Raw genomic sequence first — 18,947 nt, 5'->3', positions numbered from 1 at the left:
CTATATATACATTAAAAATTGACGAGAAGATGTTTTTTTTCTTTGTAGTGATGAACTCTGAATTTGAAGCATAATTTTCAAATTTTTTTATTTTTTAATCAAAGAGACTCAAATATTTTCCCTTAAAAAATTATCTGAAATTAAGGTCATGTTTAGTTGAAGTAAACATACTCCGTTACGCACACACGTTGATGTAAAATTGCGGTCCATATATAGTGCTTCCATTTATCCGAATATGAACCAATAGGAAATAAATCTTGGTCAAGTTTGGAAGACTTCCTTTACCATGCAATATCACGAGACATCAAATCTGATGTACTTAAAAGTCAAACATAAAAGTAGTTGTTGATTTGTGTAATAGTACTATTCGGTTTCCCTTGAAAAAAATAATAATATAAGAGTGGTAATATTCTTAGTCTTTTTTTTTAAAGAAAATTAAGAGAATTTATTTTTAAAATTAGCTTAAAAAATTCCATGTACTTATGGAGTGATAAAGAGCTAGCCTAATATTATTTAGGCAAGTATCTTAATATCAAGCAGTGTCATCATAATTATAGTTAGCCATATCTCTAGAACAGCTTAGCTGTGATCGATGGCGATGACGACATCACTATTTTTCTCCCTAGCTTGTTCAATCTTCATTATCGTTGCTCAACAAGCCACAGCCCAAAATTACCATTGTTTCAACGACAAAGGTAACTACACCCTTAACAGCAAATATCATGACAATCTCAATTACCTTCTCATAACCCTTCCCAGCTCCCAAAACGATAATGGCTACGGCTTTTACAATCTCTCTTCCGGAAATGCCTCCAACCAAGTTTTCGCAATCGGACTATGCGACGGCGACACCATGCCGGACGTTTGCCGGAGCTGTCTTAACAAGTCTACACATCTTCTCCAAGAGGTCTGCCCCAATCAGAAGGAGGCAGTCGCATGGCTCGACAAGTGTATGTTGCGCTACTCTAACCGCTCCTTGTATGGCATCATGGAAACCAGACCAAATATTATTATCAACAACACCCAAAACGTGTCATCCGATTCCGATACTGTTGAGGCATATTTCAAAGCTCTTAGAAGCTTAATAGATAATCTGAAAAGTCGAGCTGCCGCTGGTGGTTCACTTCGAAAATTTTCTGTAGATAATGTAACAACTCCAGGGTTTAAAACCATATATGGGCTTGTGCAGTGCACACCTGACTTGTCCCTGATCGACTGCAACAATTGTTTGGATGATGCTTTTGAGGTTTTTCCAGGATGTTGTAATAAGAAAAATGGGGGAGAAGTACTCGGCACCAGTTGTAAATATAGATACGAGGATTACCTCTTCTATAATTCTACGGCTGCTGAAGTTTCGCCACCATCCCCACTGTCACAACGATCAACGGCATCTCCTCCTTCGCCTCTGACAACACACGGTAAACAAATTAATCATAATGTAATCTTGTTGCTGTTATTATTATTATTAGCTTTGTTTAATTATCATATTAGGTACTGTACAAGTATTATTACTGGTGGAAGATTATATTGTGAAACTCATCATCTGGTCATCAATTATTGGATTTTGCAGAAACGAAGAATAACGCATCATCGTCTAGAACGGTCCTTATTGTTGTAATTGGGGCTAATGTTGTGTTGGGGATAGTCATCTCCATTTGTGTGGGTTTAAGACTGAGGAAGGCAATGATATTGAGGAAAAGTAAGTATTTCAAAAAAACCTATAGTAGTTTTTAAAATTAATACAGGATTAATTTAATTTTAGACTTTGTAGACTATTTTAATTACTCCTTAGTTGGTTAGTTTTTTTTTTAGTAGAAAAAGGGAGGTGATTAAAGTTTGAAAATCAAGTGCGACATGCATGATATATTTTTTAAAATTGATGAAGTAAACATTAGAAACAAAACGATCCAAGTGAGGTATATGTGCGGTAGTTTCAAGCATGTATAATATCATTATATATTTTTTATTGAAACTTTTGATCAATACGTATATATATGGCATGATAAAATTTCAGTCAATTTAGAAGAGTTTGTTATTTCTCTATTAATTAATGAAACCATTGATGGCCATTAAGAGAAATGAAATTATATCATATATTTGTGTTGTTCAAGCTAATCACCTCTCCAACGAACCCGTGGAAGAAATTTTAAGTGTGGAATCCTTGCAATACAATTTCGACACTATCAAACTTGCTACGGATAATTTCTCTGAGGAAAATAAGCTTGGACATGGTGGATTTGGTGCTGTTTACTGGGTAAGAACTAATGCAAGTATATAAAAAATAATTTTTGTTTTTACATATTATGGAATAATTTTCAGATCCAATTCATTCCTATGATGGTTAATTTCACCATTATGTTAATGTGTTTTAGGGTAAACTTTCCCATGGAGAAATCATAGCAGTGAAAAAATTGCATATTGGATCAGCCCAAGGTGATCTCGAATTCAAGAATGAGGTCATGCTAGTTGCGAAGCTTCAACACCGCAATCTTGTTAGGATTCTCGGTTTCAGCTTGGAAGGAAGTGAAAGGCTTCTTGTATATGAGTTTGTCCAAAACGGAAGTCTTGATCACTTCATATTTGGTAATGTTGTTTTTCATATGATAATTGTGCTTTAAAACACAATTATCATGAAAATAAACAATTATATATATATATATTATGCTTCATTTAAAGTTTCATCGTGGACAAAATAATATATAATATATTTGAATATGCAGATCCAAGGAAGCGTGTAGATTTGGATTGGGATAGGCGTTACAAAATAATAGGAGGTGTGGCTCGAGGTATCCTTTACCTTCATGAAGATTCTCGTTTGAGAATTATCCATCGAGATATTAAAGCTAGTAACATCTTGTTAGATGATGAAATGAATCCTAAGATATCAGATTTTGGATGTGCAAGACTTTTTGTTGATCAAGCTCAAGACAACACAAATAGAATAGTGGGAACATAGTAAGTACACAATATTTAAAACTAGCTAGGCTATATATTGTTTTACAACTAATCTCACCATCTTATAAAATTAGTTTCTTTCTAATAATTTTGTGTGTCCCATAGTCATGATTATCTCAAAAGTTTTGATGCAATTAAGTTATAAGCAAAATTATGGATCTTTTAGATAATTTTCATGTAATAATAAATATTAATTTCAATTATTATTTTATTGTGTTTGCAGTGGATATATGGCTCCAGAATATGCCATGCGTGGACAATTTTCAATAAAATCTGATGTATTCAGTTTTGGTGTATTACTTTTAGAAATGATAAGCGGACAGAATATAAATAACTTTCATCAAGGGGGGCTTATAGACGACCTTTTAAGTTGTGTAAGTATAAGTTAGCAAGAATTAAGAGAGAACAACTTTTTATATATATATATATATATATCAATATATACATTTGAAATAAAACTTTAACTTTAACATCATTGTTGTTGCAGACATGGACACACTGGAGAGAAGGAATTGCTTCAGAAATGGTAGATCCCTTGATGAGAGTTGGGTCAGGATGTGAAATAATGAGATGTATCCATATAGGACTATTGTGTGTCCAGGAAAATTTAGTTGACAGACCAACCATGAATACTATTGTTCTCATGTTAAATAGCAATTCTACCTCCCTCCCATTACCCTCAAAGCCAGCTTTCTTTATGCATAGCAATATGGGATCAGATATATCGACATTCCCACTTGAGTTCAATTCAAGAATGAATGTGCCAAAAAGGGAGTCTGTAAATGAAGGATCAATCACTGAACTTTTCCCTCGCTAGTGCTGTTGTTGAAGATTAATATTTAACTTGTAGTTACAACATGCATGGCCCTTCTTGTCATTTACATAATAATAAATTTCTTCGAAATTTGTATTTTCTCTAATGTCTTCTAAGTTTGTACCATTTTCTGCACATTGAAATATTAGGTCTACAGTTCTAACTCATATTTCTTTTTTCTTTTTTTTGGGAAAACCATATATCTTCATTCAACGAAGCACAATTATACAAGTATAGGCAATTTGGTTATAACAATAGCATAAGCAAAAAAAGGGACATGCCTATCCACTCTATTAGATTCCCTAACAGAATAAAAGAACTTGCAACAAGCTGCTTTAAAATCTGCCTTCGATGCAATACCAACTCCCTCTGACTTCAAACTATTTTGAGTAATCATGTAAGTAGTTTTTTTTTGCTATAGTAGATCTCAAATGTACAGAAGAATCACTACAAGAAAAAATGCTTATTATAATACCAAAAAAGTATTATAAAATAGTTATCATAATACTTTTTGAATCATTAAGAAAAGCTGTGTTATCGTAAGTCATGACACTTTTCGTAATACATTTTTCCACTTATACTAAATTATTATTGAAAACTCTATCCTAAGACTTTTTTAGTATTATTTTAATATTTTAATATGCTTAAATTATCATTATCTTTAATAGTTTTCATAAGACTTTATTGCTCTTATATTGAGAGTATTATTGAATACTCTACAATAATACATTTTTTGTGTTATTTTCTCATTTTTATAAGCTTAAAATATAATTATTGTTTTGGTATTCATAATACTTTTTTATCCACTTATTTTACAATAATACATTTTTTGTGTTATTTTCTCATTTTTATAAGCTTAAAATATAATTATTGTTTTGATATTCATAATACCTTTTTATCCACTTATTTTACAATAATACATTTTTTGTGTTATTTTCTCATTTTTATAAGCTTTTCGGTATTCATAATACTTTTTTATCTACTTATTCTACAATTATTTAGAAACACTAGTTAATTTTTATTTAATAAAACTTGTTTTGTGATTCAAAACACTTGATGCAATATAGTGTCTAATAAACTCAACACATTCACTGTTAAAAAATACTACAATAAGTCTCAAACACTAACTCAGTCCGCCTTAAAAATGTCAATATATCTTTATAGCAAAATCTTGAAAAGTAAGCCTTATAATAATGGAAAATATATTGACCAAATGACATCAGAGATTGTTAGTTCTTCAAAGTCTTGTGTAAACAGGTAAGCATTATGAGAGTCATTAATATCTAATAAGTCATCCAATCCTTCAAAATCTATGTCATGCCGGCAATTAGGCTAAAAAATAACTTTGCTCCATGACTTGAAAAGAAATGGCACTGAGTGAAGTTTATCCATTAAATTTGTAAAGATTAATATCAGTGCTTCTGGTATCAATTCAGTCCAACCACCGTGAAATACTTCCATCCCTATTGACAATTAAAATATCATATAAGAATTAGGAAAAATGATCAATAAAATACGAGACAATGAAATTTAAATGTATAATAAAATTATGAAAAATCTGTACTACGACAAGACCAAAAAGATTATCACATATATATGTATGATCTTTTTGTTATGGCTAGTTGTAAATAATTGTAGAAATTGATAATCAAAATGATACTCCTTCAATCATTCTCAACAAACTAGAGAAACAAAAATTCCTAACCTTGTTTTGGCCTTTTGAGTTGAAAAATTATTAATTAGAAACAGGAAATAGTATAAAAACAATTAAACCACTAAAATTTCATATTCAGCAGCTACCAAGCCAGAGCAGTTAATCAAGCAGTATATTTCCTAAGCTAGCATCAACCCATCAGAGATAATCATCACTAACAGCCAAATATATATGTATGCATATATGTGTGTATGTGTTTGGATATAGACATTCAATAATTCACATCATTGTTCCACTAAACGATAGCATGCCACAACTAATAGCATACATACAACATTTAATTATTAAAGAACAGGAATATACAATCATTAAAACTTGTTTTCTTAGTAAGATATAATAACAATAAATTCTCTTCTGATGAGAGATGGTTTGAAAGCTCAATAAAGAAGTTAGTTATGGTTGCTTGGAAAGGGAAATTTGGTTGTTAATAAAGAAAGTCAAAATCTCTTCAGCTTAAAATTACAAGTGAACTAATTTACCTTCACAAATGTTGACTAAGTGTCTCAAATGTTGGCCATCCTTTACAACTTCTTCGACTAGTTTTTCCACAATTGTCCCTTTCTGCATTTTAAGGACAAAAATAATATTGTTTAAACAAAATTTCAGGATAAATAATTTTTCTGGAAGGGCTTCGATAGATGAATTTCTTCTAAGTACCTCAGGATCATCCAAAAGTAGCAAGGAACCAGATTCACGATTCAAAAGGTCAACAACAGTCTCATTGTAGATCTCCAATGCATAAAGTATCAAGGTAAAGTGGGGACTGTAAAATTTAAATAATATACACATAAGAGAGGTTTATGCCAGCTCAATAGAAAAGGTTTCTCATGCATCCAAGAACAAGAAACATATAAAAGTTCACCTAGTAATATCTTATGCGATCTCCTGTCCATTATAATTCTCAACTTATATGGCATGCTACAAAATCTCAACTGACTTAGCCAATGATTTTTATATTTCCATGTTTTACCAACCTAAATTTTTCTAAGACAAAATGAAAGGATACCAAAAAAGTACAAAAGAAACTAGAACAAAGCTAGAACTCACATTTTTTATATGTTCATAAATGTCATTTACAGAATTTTCTGTGATACCTCTCATGGTATATGTCTTGCCACTACTAGTCTGCCCATATGCAAAAATTATTGCTGCAACGAGGAAAAGATATCAAAAACATTGGATTAAAAAAGAACTACGAATTCTTGCCAAAAACATAAAAAAATAATTTACCATTCATTCCTGTGGGAGCAGATAAAGCCACATCCTTGGCACCTTCTTCATAAACCTTTCGAGTAGCACAACTTGGCCCGAAAACTTTATCTGTAACGCATGAAATAATAAGATTATAACAAGCACAGGTTTCTTTAGAAAACTCAAATATGTATACTGTATGGGAAAAGGTTGCAAACCTCATGTACGATTGGGCATCTCGTAAACATCATAAGGCTACAGAATAAAACTAGGGGGAAAAAGTACCGAAGGTGTATGAAGTTACAGCCCTGTCATGATTTGGACTGTTGAAAACATGGAGTGGTCATCCACGTATTCCCAAGCTATTAGATCATAAAGTGCTTGTTCTCTCCAGCTAGGTGGCCTAAGCCGAACAGTGACTAATATTTTCTCCTCACGAACAGAGCACAATAATATTTGTTAACAGAGCAGTATCTGCAAATATAATTTGGACAACAACTCTATCCAGTGGGAGTTATTAGGAAGCTTATTGCCTTAAACCCAAGGGCCTAAGTACTGAGTAGATTCATTTACACACAGCCAACAAACAGGTGAGCAACAAGATTGCATTAGTCACGCTAAATAGAGTAGTAATATTTTAGATGATACAACATATAAACACAAACACATATACGAGTACTTGCTGCTCTAGCTTAAAATTAATAATATGAATTGTAAGAATAATGTTGCAAATGTTCATAGTGAACGCGTAACAGAAAAATGATCATCTAGGGGCCGTTTGTTATAGTAGTTTAGGTGAGTGAGAATGGTAAAGTGGTTAACAATACTTTGTTTGGTACACTTTTTAGATTTTTTAAAATTGGGAAAGTAAACTCCGGTCTTTCTTTTATAGGGTAAAGTAAAAACATTATGAAGAGTGGGTTTTAAATGCTTAGGAATCCAATTCTCTCTTTCTCCTTCTCTCATCACCTTTTCAAAGGTGAGAATTTTTTTCTTCTTCTTCATCAACAATTCCATCTGTTTCAAAAAAAAAAAATTCTCATCTTTTTTTTGCTCAACAACATTTGTGGCTTCTATTCCTTAGGCTTCTATTCCTCAAGATCTGGTTGATTTAAAAAAAAAAATCAGCATATTTAGGTGAGTTGATTTTTTTTTTCTTTCTAAATCTGTGAAATTTGTAGAGAATATATATATGGTATATGTTTGATTTTTTTTTTCTGGCGATCTGTGATTTTTTTCAAGAAATACAAAATTTGTTAAGACTATATATATACTCATATTTACAGTGGTGTGGAGTTTTCTTTCTCTCGTTTGCCATTCTTCTCGCCGGCGTCCATCTCTTTCCTCGTCGTCGGCGTCATAGCTATTCGATCTCACTTGGAACTGAACCACGGTATGAATCTGATATGAGAGGGTTTTTCTCTTTTCAGTCCTTAAAATCTTCAATGAAGCATTATGCCATGAACTTGTGACCAGGAAACAGAGAGTGTTCCTTTAATTCATTTGCTTGATGATTATCATTACCAAAGCAATGAAGCATTATGAGCTGCTAATTATTGTTGTTGTTAATGTTATTAATTAATAAGGCATAAGCATAAAAGGAGAAGTGAGATAAAGAGCATTATTAGCATATAGTAGCAGTTAGCACCCATTTATATTCTATCATTATATTAACTTAATTATACTTAACATCCATTGAAAGGCAAATGCAATAACTTTGTCTATCTTTGATACAAAATAAGGGTTATTATATAAATATACATATTGTTATTATTTCTCTGTTCAATATTTATTGTGGATTTATATGCATACAAGGTGTTTGTTCAAATATTTCACATAAATTTTTTATTATAACTATTAAAACTAATGATGATAAAACAAAAGTTCACTATAGTAAAAACAAAAAATATTAATTGAATGAATTTTTGCTTTATTTTATTTTATCTACACAAATAAGATATTGCCAATCAATCACTCTTTTTAGCATATTGTGTGTAGTGTAGATTTTATCCAATCTTTCAATCAAAACAGGCACATGCATATTGCCCAATAAAAATCACACACACACACACACACACATATATATATATATATATGAGTTAGTGTGTGAGCATTGTATTAGGTTTTCCTTCTATATATAGACTTTTTTACAAGTATTTTGATTCTTTAATCACTTGATTATGAAATATTTGTGTAAGGTTATGGATTTGGTGCAAAAGTAATGCTTTTAGAATAGATGACTTAAATACATTTATATTGGTTGAAAGTTCAGATATGGCTCGTCTTCCATTGGTTACAATAAAAAAGATTGGTGGCAAAATTGATACAAGAAATGGAGATGTTAAATGATATGATGTGTGTGTTTATTTTGATACTATTTATCATCATTACTAAAAGGGGTTTACGAAGAAAAATAATATGGGGTGAAACTTCTTTTCAAAGGCATCATATACGCCAACTAAACTATCATCGAATGATACATGATTGTGATTTAGCATGTTTAGAAAGCACTCGTATGGATAGGAGAACATTTGCCATTTTATGCCACCTTCTTAGAACTAATGTGGGTTTAAAGAGAACTAAAAATATGGATGTTGAAGAAATGGTAGCTATATTTTTACATATCATATCTCATGATGTGAAGAATAGAATTATAAGACGTCAATTTGCACGTTCAGGTGAAACAATAAGTAGGCAATTCAATCTTGTATTAGGTGCTTTGTTACGTCTCCATGATGTATTGCTAAAAAAACCAGAGCCAATTCTTGATAATTCAACAGATGAAAGGTCACTACAACAAAATAGAGGTTTTATGACTTTAATTGGGAGACATTGGAAGTCTATAATGTCTCCCACTTAGTGAGACGTTGTTGCTAGGGTCATTGTAGGTATATATCCCACGTCTCCCATTGGGAGACGTGCCTCACTTCCCACGTCTCCCACTGGGAGAGGTGGAAAGTTAAACGTTGACTTTCCACCTCTCCCATTGGGAGACGTGGGAAGTGACTCACCTCTCCCAATGGGAGACGTGGGAAGTCCCTAGGAGACATCCCACGACTCCCATTGGGAGAGGTGAGTCACTTCCCACGTCTCCCAATGGGAGACATTGAAAGTCTCCCACATTTAAAAAAAATAAATTAAATAAATTTATAATTAATATTATTTTAATTTGATTTAATAATTAATTAAATTGAAATAATATTAATTTAAATTGAAATTATTTTAATTTAAATTGAAATTATTTTAATAATTAATTAAATTGAAATAATATTAATTTAAATTGAAATTATTTTAATCTAAATTTAAATTAATTAAATTGAAATAATATTAATTTAAATTGAAATAAAAAAATATATTTGTTAGATATATACAAGAAATACAATATTTGTTAGAAATATTCAAAATGAACAAATATTGCATTGTGTATGAAGAAAGAGTTAAAAAATTAAAAAAAAACCTTTCAACGAGGTCGGTAACTTTGGATTATCGGCAACATATATGTCGCCCATTCTTGTCGCAACTCATCAATTTGTGCCTCTGTATATGATGTGCTTGTTAGCTGCAAGAAATATAAAGTAAAATATATTAATTAATTATTTGATTACATTTATAGTTTCAAAAATAATTTGTAAATTTTAATTAATAATACCGTTCTCAAGTAATGCCTGGGACTTGCATGTTCAATCAAGTAATGCCCGTTCTCAACTAATTGTTTATTATCCTAAATAATATCGGGCAGCATTTCCCCTATAATAGTGACCTAACCATCTGCATGTGAATAACAAAACAAACAATTCAAACAACATACAATAAGTTTCTTCCTTATAGAATGCCTATATAAAATTAATTGTTTATTATCCTAGATAAAATCGGGCAGCATTTCCCCTATAATAGTGACCTAACCATCTACATGTGAATAGCAAACACAAACAATTCAAACAACATACAATAAGTTTCTTCCTTATAGCTCCGCAGCACACAGTCAAATTTCTCAGAACCTACTTCACTAATACACACAAGTTCTCAACCTTCCGTTATCACCGCAGCACACAATTTTAATCTTAGAACCTACTTCACTATGGATGAATATTTAAGATATTCAAACTCTTCTAACATTTGTTTAATAATATTAAAAGTAGAAGTAAGAGAATATATATTTACCTCTTGCAATTAATAATTCAAAAGCTAGCAAAATTACTTCAAGTAGTAATCGAATTCGCTATTAAATCCACAAACCAATATAAATAAATTAATAAATAATAAATAAAATATCACTAAATATCTAGCAATATATAACTTATTATTATAATTTTAGAAACTTAATTACCTCAAATGTGTGATTGATAGATATAGAAGTTTTGATGCAAAGTACTCTCTAAAATCTCACCACCAAAATCACAACCTACGAAATTAAATTAATTAATATGTTAAACATTACTAAACAAATATAACTAAATTCCTAATAAGTAATTGATTGGTAAACAAATAAGAAAAACTCCAATGAGCCACTAATTATAACCTAAACAAAAAATCAATAAAAAATTTCATAACCTAAAATCTCAATAATCAACAAAAACATAAATTTTTGCATATATTTATATTTTTAAAATTATTTAATAAATTTATTTTAACATAATAACTATATATATAACAAAATAGTTAGAATTTAAAAAAAAACAAGTTTAAATATACATACAAAAATATATCTAAATTTCGAAATAAATAATGATAAAAATTAAAAAAAATCATGAACATATATATTATAATGAAATATATACAATGTGATAGGTTAAATTAAAAAAAAACTATGAAATCTTAAATCTATAAAAAAACCTCTATGGAAAAACAAATAAATCTAACAATGTATAGAAAAAAATGCATAAAAATGTAAAATTAACACAAAATCATGTATATTACTCATCCTAATGCTAAACCTATGATTTTTTTATCAAAATAATTAACTAAAATTCATAAAAATTAAAAAAAACTAACCTTGAAAACCCTAAAATCGCAGCCCCTTTCGTGCTCTCTGTTTGGTGTGCTCTCTCTGTTTGGTGTTATGAGGAAGAAGAAGACCCAAAATTCATTAAATGGCCAGGGGGACATCCAACGTCTCCCACTGGGAGACGTGGGACACGTGGCACGTCTCCCACTGGGAGACATTGAATGTATAGAGGGGTACATCCAACGTCTCCCATTGGGAGACGTGCCACGTGTCCCACGTCTCCCAGTGGGAGACGTTGGATGTACCCCTCTATACATTCAATGTCTCCCAGTGGGAGACGTTGGATGTACCCCTCTATACATTCAATGTCTCCCAGTGGGAGACGTGCCACGTGTCCCACGTCTCCCAGTGGGAGACATTAGATGTCCCCCTGGCCACTTCTCAACCTATTTCCAACGTCTTCCACCATTTTTAATGTCTTCCAATTGTAGTCATTAATAAAAACTTTCAATGTCTTACACCATTAGACATTTAAAACCCCTGATAAGTTTTAATGTCTTACACCAATGGTGTAAGACATTGTAGGGAGTCATTGTATGTCAAATCTGTTGTAGTGGGTGGAAATGGTTTAAGAATTGTCTGGGAGCACTTGACGGTACATACATCAAGGTCAATGTTTTATCATCAGATAGACCTAGATATAGGACCAGAAAGAACGAAATTGCCACTAATGTATTAGGGGTGGTGTCACAAGATATGCAATTTATTTATGTTCTGCCTGGATGGGAGGGTTCAGCAGCTGACTCAAGAGTCTTGAGAGATGCTATATCTAGGACAAACGGTCTTAAGGTTCCACAAGGTAATTAAATAAGTATAATTCTACTTTTTATATTTATACACCATATAGATTATTGTTCTAAATTGTTTTGTTAAATGACTTGTAGGATATTATTATTTATGTGATGCTGGATATCCCAACGGTGAAGGATTTTTAACACCATATAGAGGTCAACGATATCATTTAAACGATTGGGATATCCCACCAAATACTCCCCAAGAATTTTTTAACATGAAACACTCATCTGCTAGGAATATAGTAGAGAGAGCATTTGGATTATTGAAAGGACGATGGACAATTCTTAGAGGTCGATCATATTATCCTGTGAAGATACAATGTCGAATTATTTTAGCATGTTGTCTTCTCCATAACTTGATTATAAGAGAAATGCCTTTGGATCCTTTGGAACATTCTCCTATTGAGGAAAGTAACATTGGTGATGATAGTGATGATATAGGTGATGATTGTTATCGGCATATTGAAACATCAAGTGCGGAACTCGATGTGCCTAGATCTTATTTTCTGAAATGTTTGATTATGTTGAACTTATTTCATGATCAAGTTTGAACTATGAGGATATTTTTCATCATATGTAATATGGTTATATGGAGTTGTATAACTTCGCTGAGTTATTATTTATGATAATGTAAACATACATATTTGAATTTATTTATGGTTAAGTTTAAATTTATTTACAATTGATTGGTTGATGGATTATTAATCTATGCTTGCTTGTTTAAGTTGGATATGCATTCATAATTGTGTTTGATATTTTTTTAGGAAAAAATGGATGCTAGTTCCCAGTCGATATCAATTGGTGGGAAAAAGCATCAATGGACCACCGTTGAGGACTCTAAGTTGGTAGAGTGCTTAATGGATTTGACTAATGGTGGAAGGTGGAAAGCAGATAATGGTACATTCAAGCGTGGATACTTACAACAGTTAGAGAAAATGATGGCTGAAAAGATTCATGGTTGTGGACTTAAAGCACAACCACATATTGATTCACGTGTTAGGATATTGAAGAAACAATACCATGCAATTTCTAAAATGTTAGGACCTAATGCTAGTGGATTTGGGTGGAATGAGGTAGACAAATGTGTTGTGGCTGAAAAATCTGTCTTTGATGAATGGGTGAAGGTTAGTATCTCTATACACTACTACAAAACTGGGCTTTCCCGATACCCAACCACGACAGTCAACTCTGTTGACTGTCGTAATTGCTTAGCATGACTCTACGCCAACAGTTAAAAACTGTAGGCATAGAGACCAATGCCGACAGCTAATAACTGTCACCGTTGCTTTTGACTGTCGCTATTGACCCTAACGCCGACAGTTAATTCTAGACCAATGCCGACAGTTAAAATGTGTCGCTATTGACCCCAACGCCGACAGTTAATTCAAGACCAATGCCGACAGTTAAAAGGTGTCGCTATTGACCCCAACGCCGACAGTTAATTCAAGACCAATGCCGACAGTTAAAATGTGTCGCTATTGACCCCAATGCCGACAGTTAATTCGAGACCAATGCCGACAGTTAAAATGTGTTGCTATTGACCCCAACGCCAACAGTTAATTCAAGACCAATGCTGACAGTCATAAAATGTCGCCAAAATTAAAATAAAAAGTCTAAAATTATAATTAATGAATAGTATAATTTTAAAAATAAACTAAATTATATAAATATATATTTATAAAAATTATGTATTTATTAAAAAATTTTAAAACTGGATTTTTTTTGTTTCTAAATTTTTCATATTATTAACTTTTGTATTTATAATCATTTTTATATCAAAATTTATATTTATTATTCTTTAACATATTTATAAAATTAATATTAATTGTAAATGTATTATTTTAAATTTGATATCTTCTAAATAATTTAATAAATATTTATTAATAATTTTTAACATTATATATTATAGTAATTTAGTTGAAAATGAGTTATTTAAATAATTTATTTTTTTAATATCTTAATAATTGTTTTTTTTATTATATTGTACTTTTAATTAATTATTATATATTAAATTGATAATACATATTGAGATAAAAAGTTAAAATAATAAGTGTTTTTTTAAACTAAAATTAAAAAATAATTATATGTTATCTATTTTGTCAAAAAAATATATATGTTGCCTGTAATTAATAATGAAACCCTTTTATCAAATTAATAATAATAATAATAAAACCTTAAATCCCCAAATACCCGCTTTCTTTATTGTTTGCCGCTCCCTCCCCAAATTCCCTATTTTTCTCTTGAACTCCATTTCTTCTCTCTTTCTCCGTATCCCTTCTTCTTCTCGCAAATCCATGGAAGACCACAGCCAAGCCCGCGGGGTGAGCATTTGTGAAGGCGGAGCACGAAGAGGCTTGCGAAGGCCTGACGTTGCTCACAGCGGAGGTGTGCGGCGGCTCACAGCGAAGGCGGAGCTGGGTTGACGATGGGCGCAAGGATGGGGCTGGATCTCTCGGAGTGAAACAGGAATGGTTTCAGCATCTATTTGTTTTTTAGTTGCAGAGATTGTTTTTGTAAGGTTAAACTTAAACCTATTTGATAAATTGCAGATATTGTTTTTTAGTTGCAAAGATTAATATTTAGTTTCATAAATTTTTCTTGGTAAAGCTTGTTGAACCCAAAATTTGCTGAGAGTTACATGGTAAATTGTATTTGACTATTTTGGCTTTATTTAGCTCTTTGGTTTGACACTTTAGCTTATCGATTTTTTTAAAAAAAAATTTAGTCATTAATAGTATGTCGGCTCATCAAAAGTGGTTTGCTAACGCATTTTACATTCAGATGTTCTGGGATGAGGATTTATAGATTGAGAACTTTAATGGGTCAATATTGATATTTTTATGTATTATATGTTTTTTATAATTAGTATGTTCTGCTGGTTTATATATGTGCACAGAGAATGAGAGTGGTGAGTTTGATTATGTGGATGTGAGTGAGAAAGGACCACCACACTAGAGAGAGTTAAAGGAAGAATGGAGGATGAGAGTGAGTTTGATTGTTGGTTTAGCTCTTAAATTTTGGATCCTTTCATTCATGAATGCAAGTATCAGTAATGTGTATATATATATATATAGCACAGAAAAGAAAGTGATGAAATTCCATGGTAATTTGCAAGTACATATATATATAAATTGCTATGTAATAAACTTCAATATATATTGTGTTGGTCTCTTGTATATTTCTCGTCACTGATTTTGAGTGCATTGAAACAGAATGTTATGATTTATACTACAGAATGGTCATAAAACTTTAATTAATCATACATGTGGCTCATTAGATATAATTGCAATTAAGGTGTGTGTAGTATAAAGTATATAGCAGAAGTTACCTATTATCAGTACTCTCATCACGTGTATGATTCCTTTGTCTTTGACATAAATACATATGAGCACCAAATATATATATATACATGTGCAAGGATAACACATGCACACACGAAAGAGAGTGAATGATTAATGAAGGTGTAGAGAGTTTGTTAAGTTTTCTTGTGATTGGAGAATAAGACAAATCATTGGTTAAACTTCTCATTTTTGTTTTATTGATTGCTTTCTTGCGTTCTGCTTACAACAGACTGTCTTTACCACAAATAAAGACTATGGAAAAGAAGAGAGAGAAGCACAATGGGCTGCAACGCAGAGGACACTCCATGGTCTTCAACCACCGGAATCCACCCGAAAAAAGTAGTTACAGGGAGCTTTCATAGATTGCAGAACAAGCCAAGCGCCGGGCTGAGGTGGCAAGGTGAGCAAGTGCAGCTTTCTAATTTTAAGTTGTATTGCTTGCCATACTAGGCAGGTTTTGAAGGGCCTATTGCCTTAGCAAAGTGTTTTTACTCATATTTTGATCATAAGAACTGTTGTGATTAAATTTTTTCGAGCTGCTTAGAAAAAATATTTGTTTCGATTTATGATTGCAGGCTTAGGGAGTTGCATACACTCAAGGGTCATGTTGAGTCAGTGGTGAAGCTGAAAGGTACCTTTCCTAGCACACTCTCACTCTCACCAGGTATACACACACACAAATATATATGTTTTTTTTTTGGTTTTATTCATTTTATTTCAGTTTTAACTTTATTTTTTTTCTCTCCCTCTCTCTGATCTGCTACTATGAAGAAAATCACCCAAAACTAGTTTTGATTTTGTGGTATATATGTGTATTTATTTATATATGATCAGCAGTTGATATTTGTAGTTGGTTTTTGTTTTTGTTGATAAATAAATATGATCTATAGATTTGTTTTTGTTTATATCTGTAGTTTTTTTATTTTGTTTTTGAGATCTGTTTAATGGAGTGAAAAATTGAGACTTTGGTGGAAAAATATGTCTAATTTGTGTAGGATTGTCATTAGTTGCACTGATTTAAGGAGGTTTTATTATATTCTTGGTTTTCCAACTTTAAAGCTTGTGGTACTTGATTACATGATTTGTTATGTTTTACCGGTTAAATATTTTGTTGTATTAATTTTATTCTCTATTTTTTGTGTCAGAAAGGGGAAAGTTTTTGGGTTTTCTATGTAAATTATTACCTGTATCTTAGTTGGACACTTTGATCATTATTTTGAGCATGAAATCTATTCAATTCCTCATAACCACACTTTATATACTGTGATACTTTTCAGCTTTGTAGTAATTATGAATATGATGATTTCTTTCAGGTTCCTTATAACTGCCATATTCTTTCTCTCACTATGATCTCAATATTTATCCTCTCATCGTTGATACAATGTTTATCTGATCTCAGTCCCATTTATTGAGAGAAATTTTCAAGACTAATGCATGTTCAACTTACGGGACTGCATGACAAAACCCATACATTTAAGGTGCCTACTACCCTGCTACTACTCTGATATCATAACCAGGAAAAAAAAGCAATAACTAGATTTTATGACTAGTTATTTCTATGGAACTAATTTGAAAAATAATGCATCAGGGACAAAAAAAAAATGAAGCAAGAATAATTCTAGTGATAGCTGAGTGAATATAATTAATGCATTGATACTGCATTAGTGTGGGATACTTTGTTTTTTATATTGCTTTGTTTATTTAGATTTGGATAATTTTTCTTTTTATATTTTTATGATGATTAAATTGGGGATATTTAATCTAATTTGATATAATATTTTCATCTTTTTTGGTGTATTCAGATTTATGTGTGCTATTTTATTATTGCATGTTTTATATATAGAAATAACTACATACATGAATTGAAACAAATTCTTATGTTATATCTGCTTGAAACTTGTACTTTTAGATTAAACATGTACAAATAGTAAGGAGTTTAAATTTTGTTGATAATTTGAAATCATGGTATGAAAACAGATCCTGAATTTGAGACTGCTGTAGAAATGACTCTTTTTATATATTGTCCTTCTAAGCTAAAATTATATTCAAAAGTTTGGTTAAATTTTATCTCGTGATTTATAATTCTTCTAGTATCCTGTAGGGTGACTCCATTTATTGATTTTGTTGCTTCTAGGTAAGTTCACGGTAGAAGGTAACAAGTAGCACCTTAGGAATATGTGAGACTGTTGAAACAAGTTTGCTTTAACAGCATAGGGCAAAGGTATATCTCTATTTCTTTTTGTCTTTCTCACAGTTATGATTGTCACACGAATCACAGTCTGATTAAAATCTTGACACTAATCATAGTCTGAACTATTGAGAATCCTAACTTTTTTTTTTTTTTGAATTGTTGTAGGAAGTAGTACAAATTCTTACTTTGTAAAGACTATTGGTAACGAGGGTGAGTACAATGACAAGAAGAAGAAATATATGTTGTATGACAATGAATTTAGTATTTTATTTTATTTGTAATTTTTATTAGAGTAAATGATTCTTTTTTGAGTGTTTAATTATTTACTTTGTAAATCTAGTTATATATTTTTTAAAGCCAAGACGATTATGTTTATAGATAAGGCTATATAATTTTTGAGTTATATTTGTCAAAATTTTGTTTTATTAGATTTATAAATACTTTGTCTAAGTTTTGTTATTTTAATCTATAATTTTTTAGATTTGTATATAAATGTTTCATTTAAATCATAATTTTTAATTTAAAATAAAAATAAATATTTTTTTTGCAAGCAACGACGACACTTAATAACTGTCGGCGTTGCCAGCAACAGCGACACCTAATAACTGTCGACGTAGCCAGCAACGACGACACATAATAACTGTCGGCATTGCTAGCAACGAAGACATCTAATAACTGTCGGCGTAGCCAGCAACGACGACACCTAATAACTATCGGCGTAGCTACCCCTACGCCGGCATAGGCAAATACGACAGTTAGTCAACTGTCGGGAAATCCCATTTTTGTAGTAGTGATATCTCTATTTTGATTTTATTACTTATCAATAATTTAGTTTATTTTATTGTTACATTTGAATCATGTTATCTCAATATTGTAGAGCCACCCAACAGCAAGAGGCTTAAGAAACAAATCATTTCCTCATTATGATGATTTGGGCCAAGT

At 31.3% G+C, this 18,947-nt stretch overlaps 1 protein-coding gene and 3 long non-coding RNA genes across 10 annotated transcripts; 2 read left to right on the top strand and 2 right to left on the bottom strand.

Moving 5' to 3' along the window:
* The first annotated feature begins 443 nt into the window (after positions 1 to 443).
* LOC133794268 (cysteine-rich receptor-like protein kinase 44) lies at positions 444 to 3,848 on the top strand. Its single transcript, XM_062231474.1, has 7 exons — positions 444 to 1,418; positions 1,571 to 1,699; positions 2,112 to 2,254; positions 2,373 to 2,583; positions 2,721 to 2,955; positions 3,179 to 3,329; positions 3,443 to 3,848. Exons 1-7 carry the CDS (start codon positions 593 to 595, stop codon positions 3,770 to 3,772), a joined length of 2,025 nt encoding a protein of 674 aa, XP_062087458.1. The 5' UTR covers positions 444 to 592; the 3' UTR covers positions 3,773 to 3,848.
* Positions 3,849 to 5,868: 2,020 nt separating this feature from the next.
* LOC133794278 (uncharacterized) lies at positions 5,869 to 6,798 on the bottom strand. The gene is made up of 3 exons (XR_009875171.1): positions 6,714 to 6,798; positions 6,141 to 6,246; positions 5,869 to 6,044 (listed from the first exon to the last, which is right to left on the bottom strand). It is a non-coding gene; the product is annotated as an uncharacterized LOC133794278 (long non-coding RNA).
* Positions 6,799 to 10,173: 3,375 nt separating this feature from the next.
* LOC133794280 (uncharacterized) lies at positions 10,174 to 11,743 on the bottom strand. The gene is made up of 4 exons (XR_009875173.1): positions 11,667 to 11,743; positions 11,002 to 11,076; positions 10,324 to 10,442; positions 10,174 to 10,233 (listed from the first exon to the last, which is right to left on the bottom strand). It is a non-coding gene; the product is annotated as an uncharacterized LOC133794280 (long non-coding RNA).
* A 2,940-nt stretch (positions 11,744 to 14,683) lies between these two features.
* LOC133794274 (uncharacterized) lies at positions 14,684 to 18,366 on the top strand. 7 transcript variants are annotated; one of them, XR_009875157.1, is made up of 7 exons: positions 14,684 to 14,991; positions 15,370 to 15,576; positions 16,044 to 16,214; positions 16,390 to 16,478; positions 17,214 to 17,292; positions 17,949 to 18,035; positions 18,171 to 18,366. It is a non-coding gene; the product is annotated as an uncharacterized LOC133794274 (long non-coding RNA). The 7 variants fall into 7 exon arrangements; XR_009875160.1 differs by lacking the exon at positions 15,370 to 15,576 and having other exon boundaries at positions 14,684 to 14,986; XR_009875155.1 differs by lacking the exon at positions 15,370 to 15,576.
* Positions 18,367 to 18,947: the final 581 nt, after the last annotated feature.

Source organism: Humulus lupulus, chromosome 8 (assembly GCF_963169125.1).
Source record: "Humulus lupulus chromosome 8, drHumLupu1.1, whole genome shotgun sequence".
Taxonomy (NCBI): domain Eukaryota; kingdom Viridiplantae; phylum Streptophyta; class Magnoliopsida; order Rosales; family Cannabaceae; genus Humulus; species Humulus lupulus.
Note: the sequence above shows the minus strand (reverse complement) of the source record. Positions and strands in the feature narration are given on the sequence as shown.

Excerpts from the sequence above, each read along its gene's own strand:
- LOC133794268 (XM_062231474.1), top strand. The coding sequence starts at position 593 with ATGGCGATGACGACATCACTATTTTTCTCCCTAGCTTGTTCAATCTTC. Across the intron at positions 2,584-2,720 it reads TCTTGATCACTTCATATTTG|ATCCAAGGAAGCGTGTAGAT; the intron begins GTAATGTTGTTT and ends TTGAATATGCAG. Across the intron at positions 3,330-3,442 it reads TAGACGACCTTTTAAGTTGT|ACATGGACACACTGGAGAGA; the intron begins GTAAGTATAAGT and ends TTGTTGTTGCAG.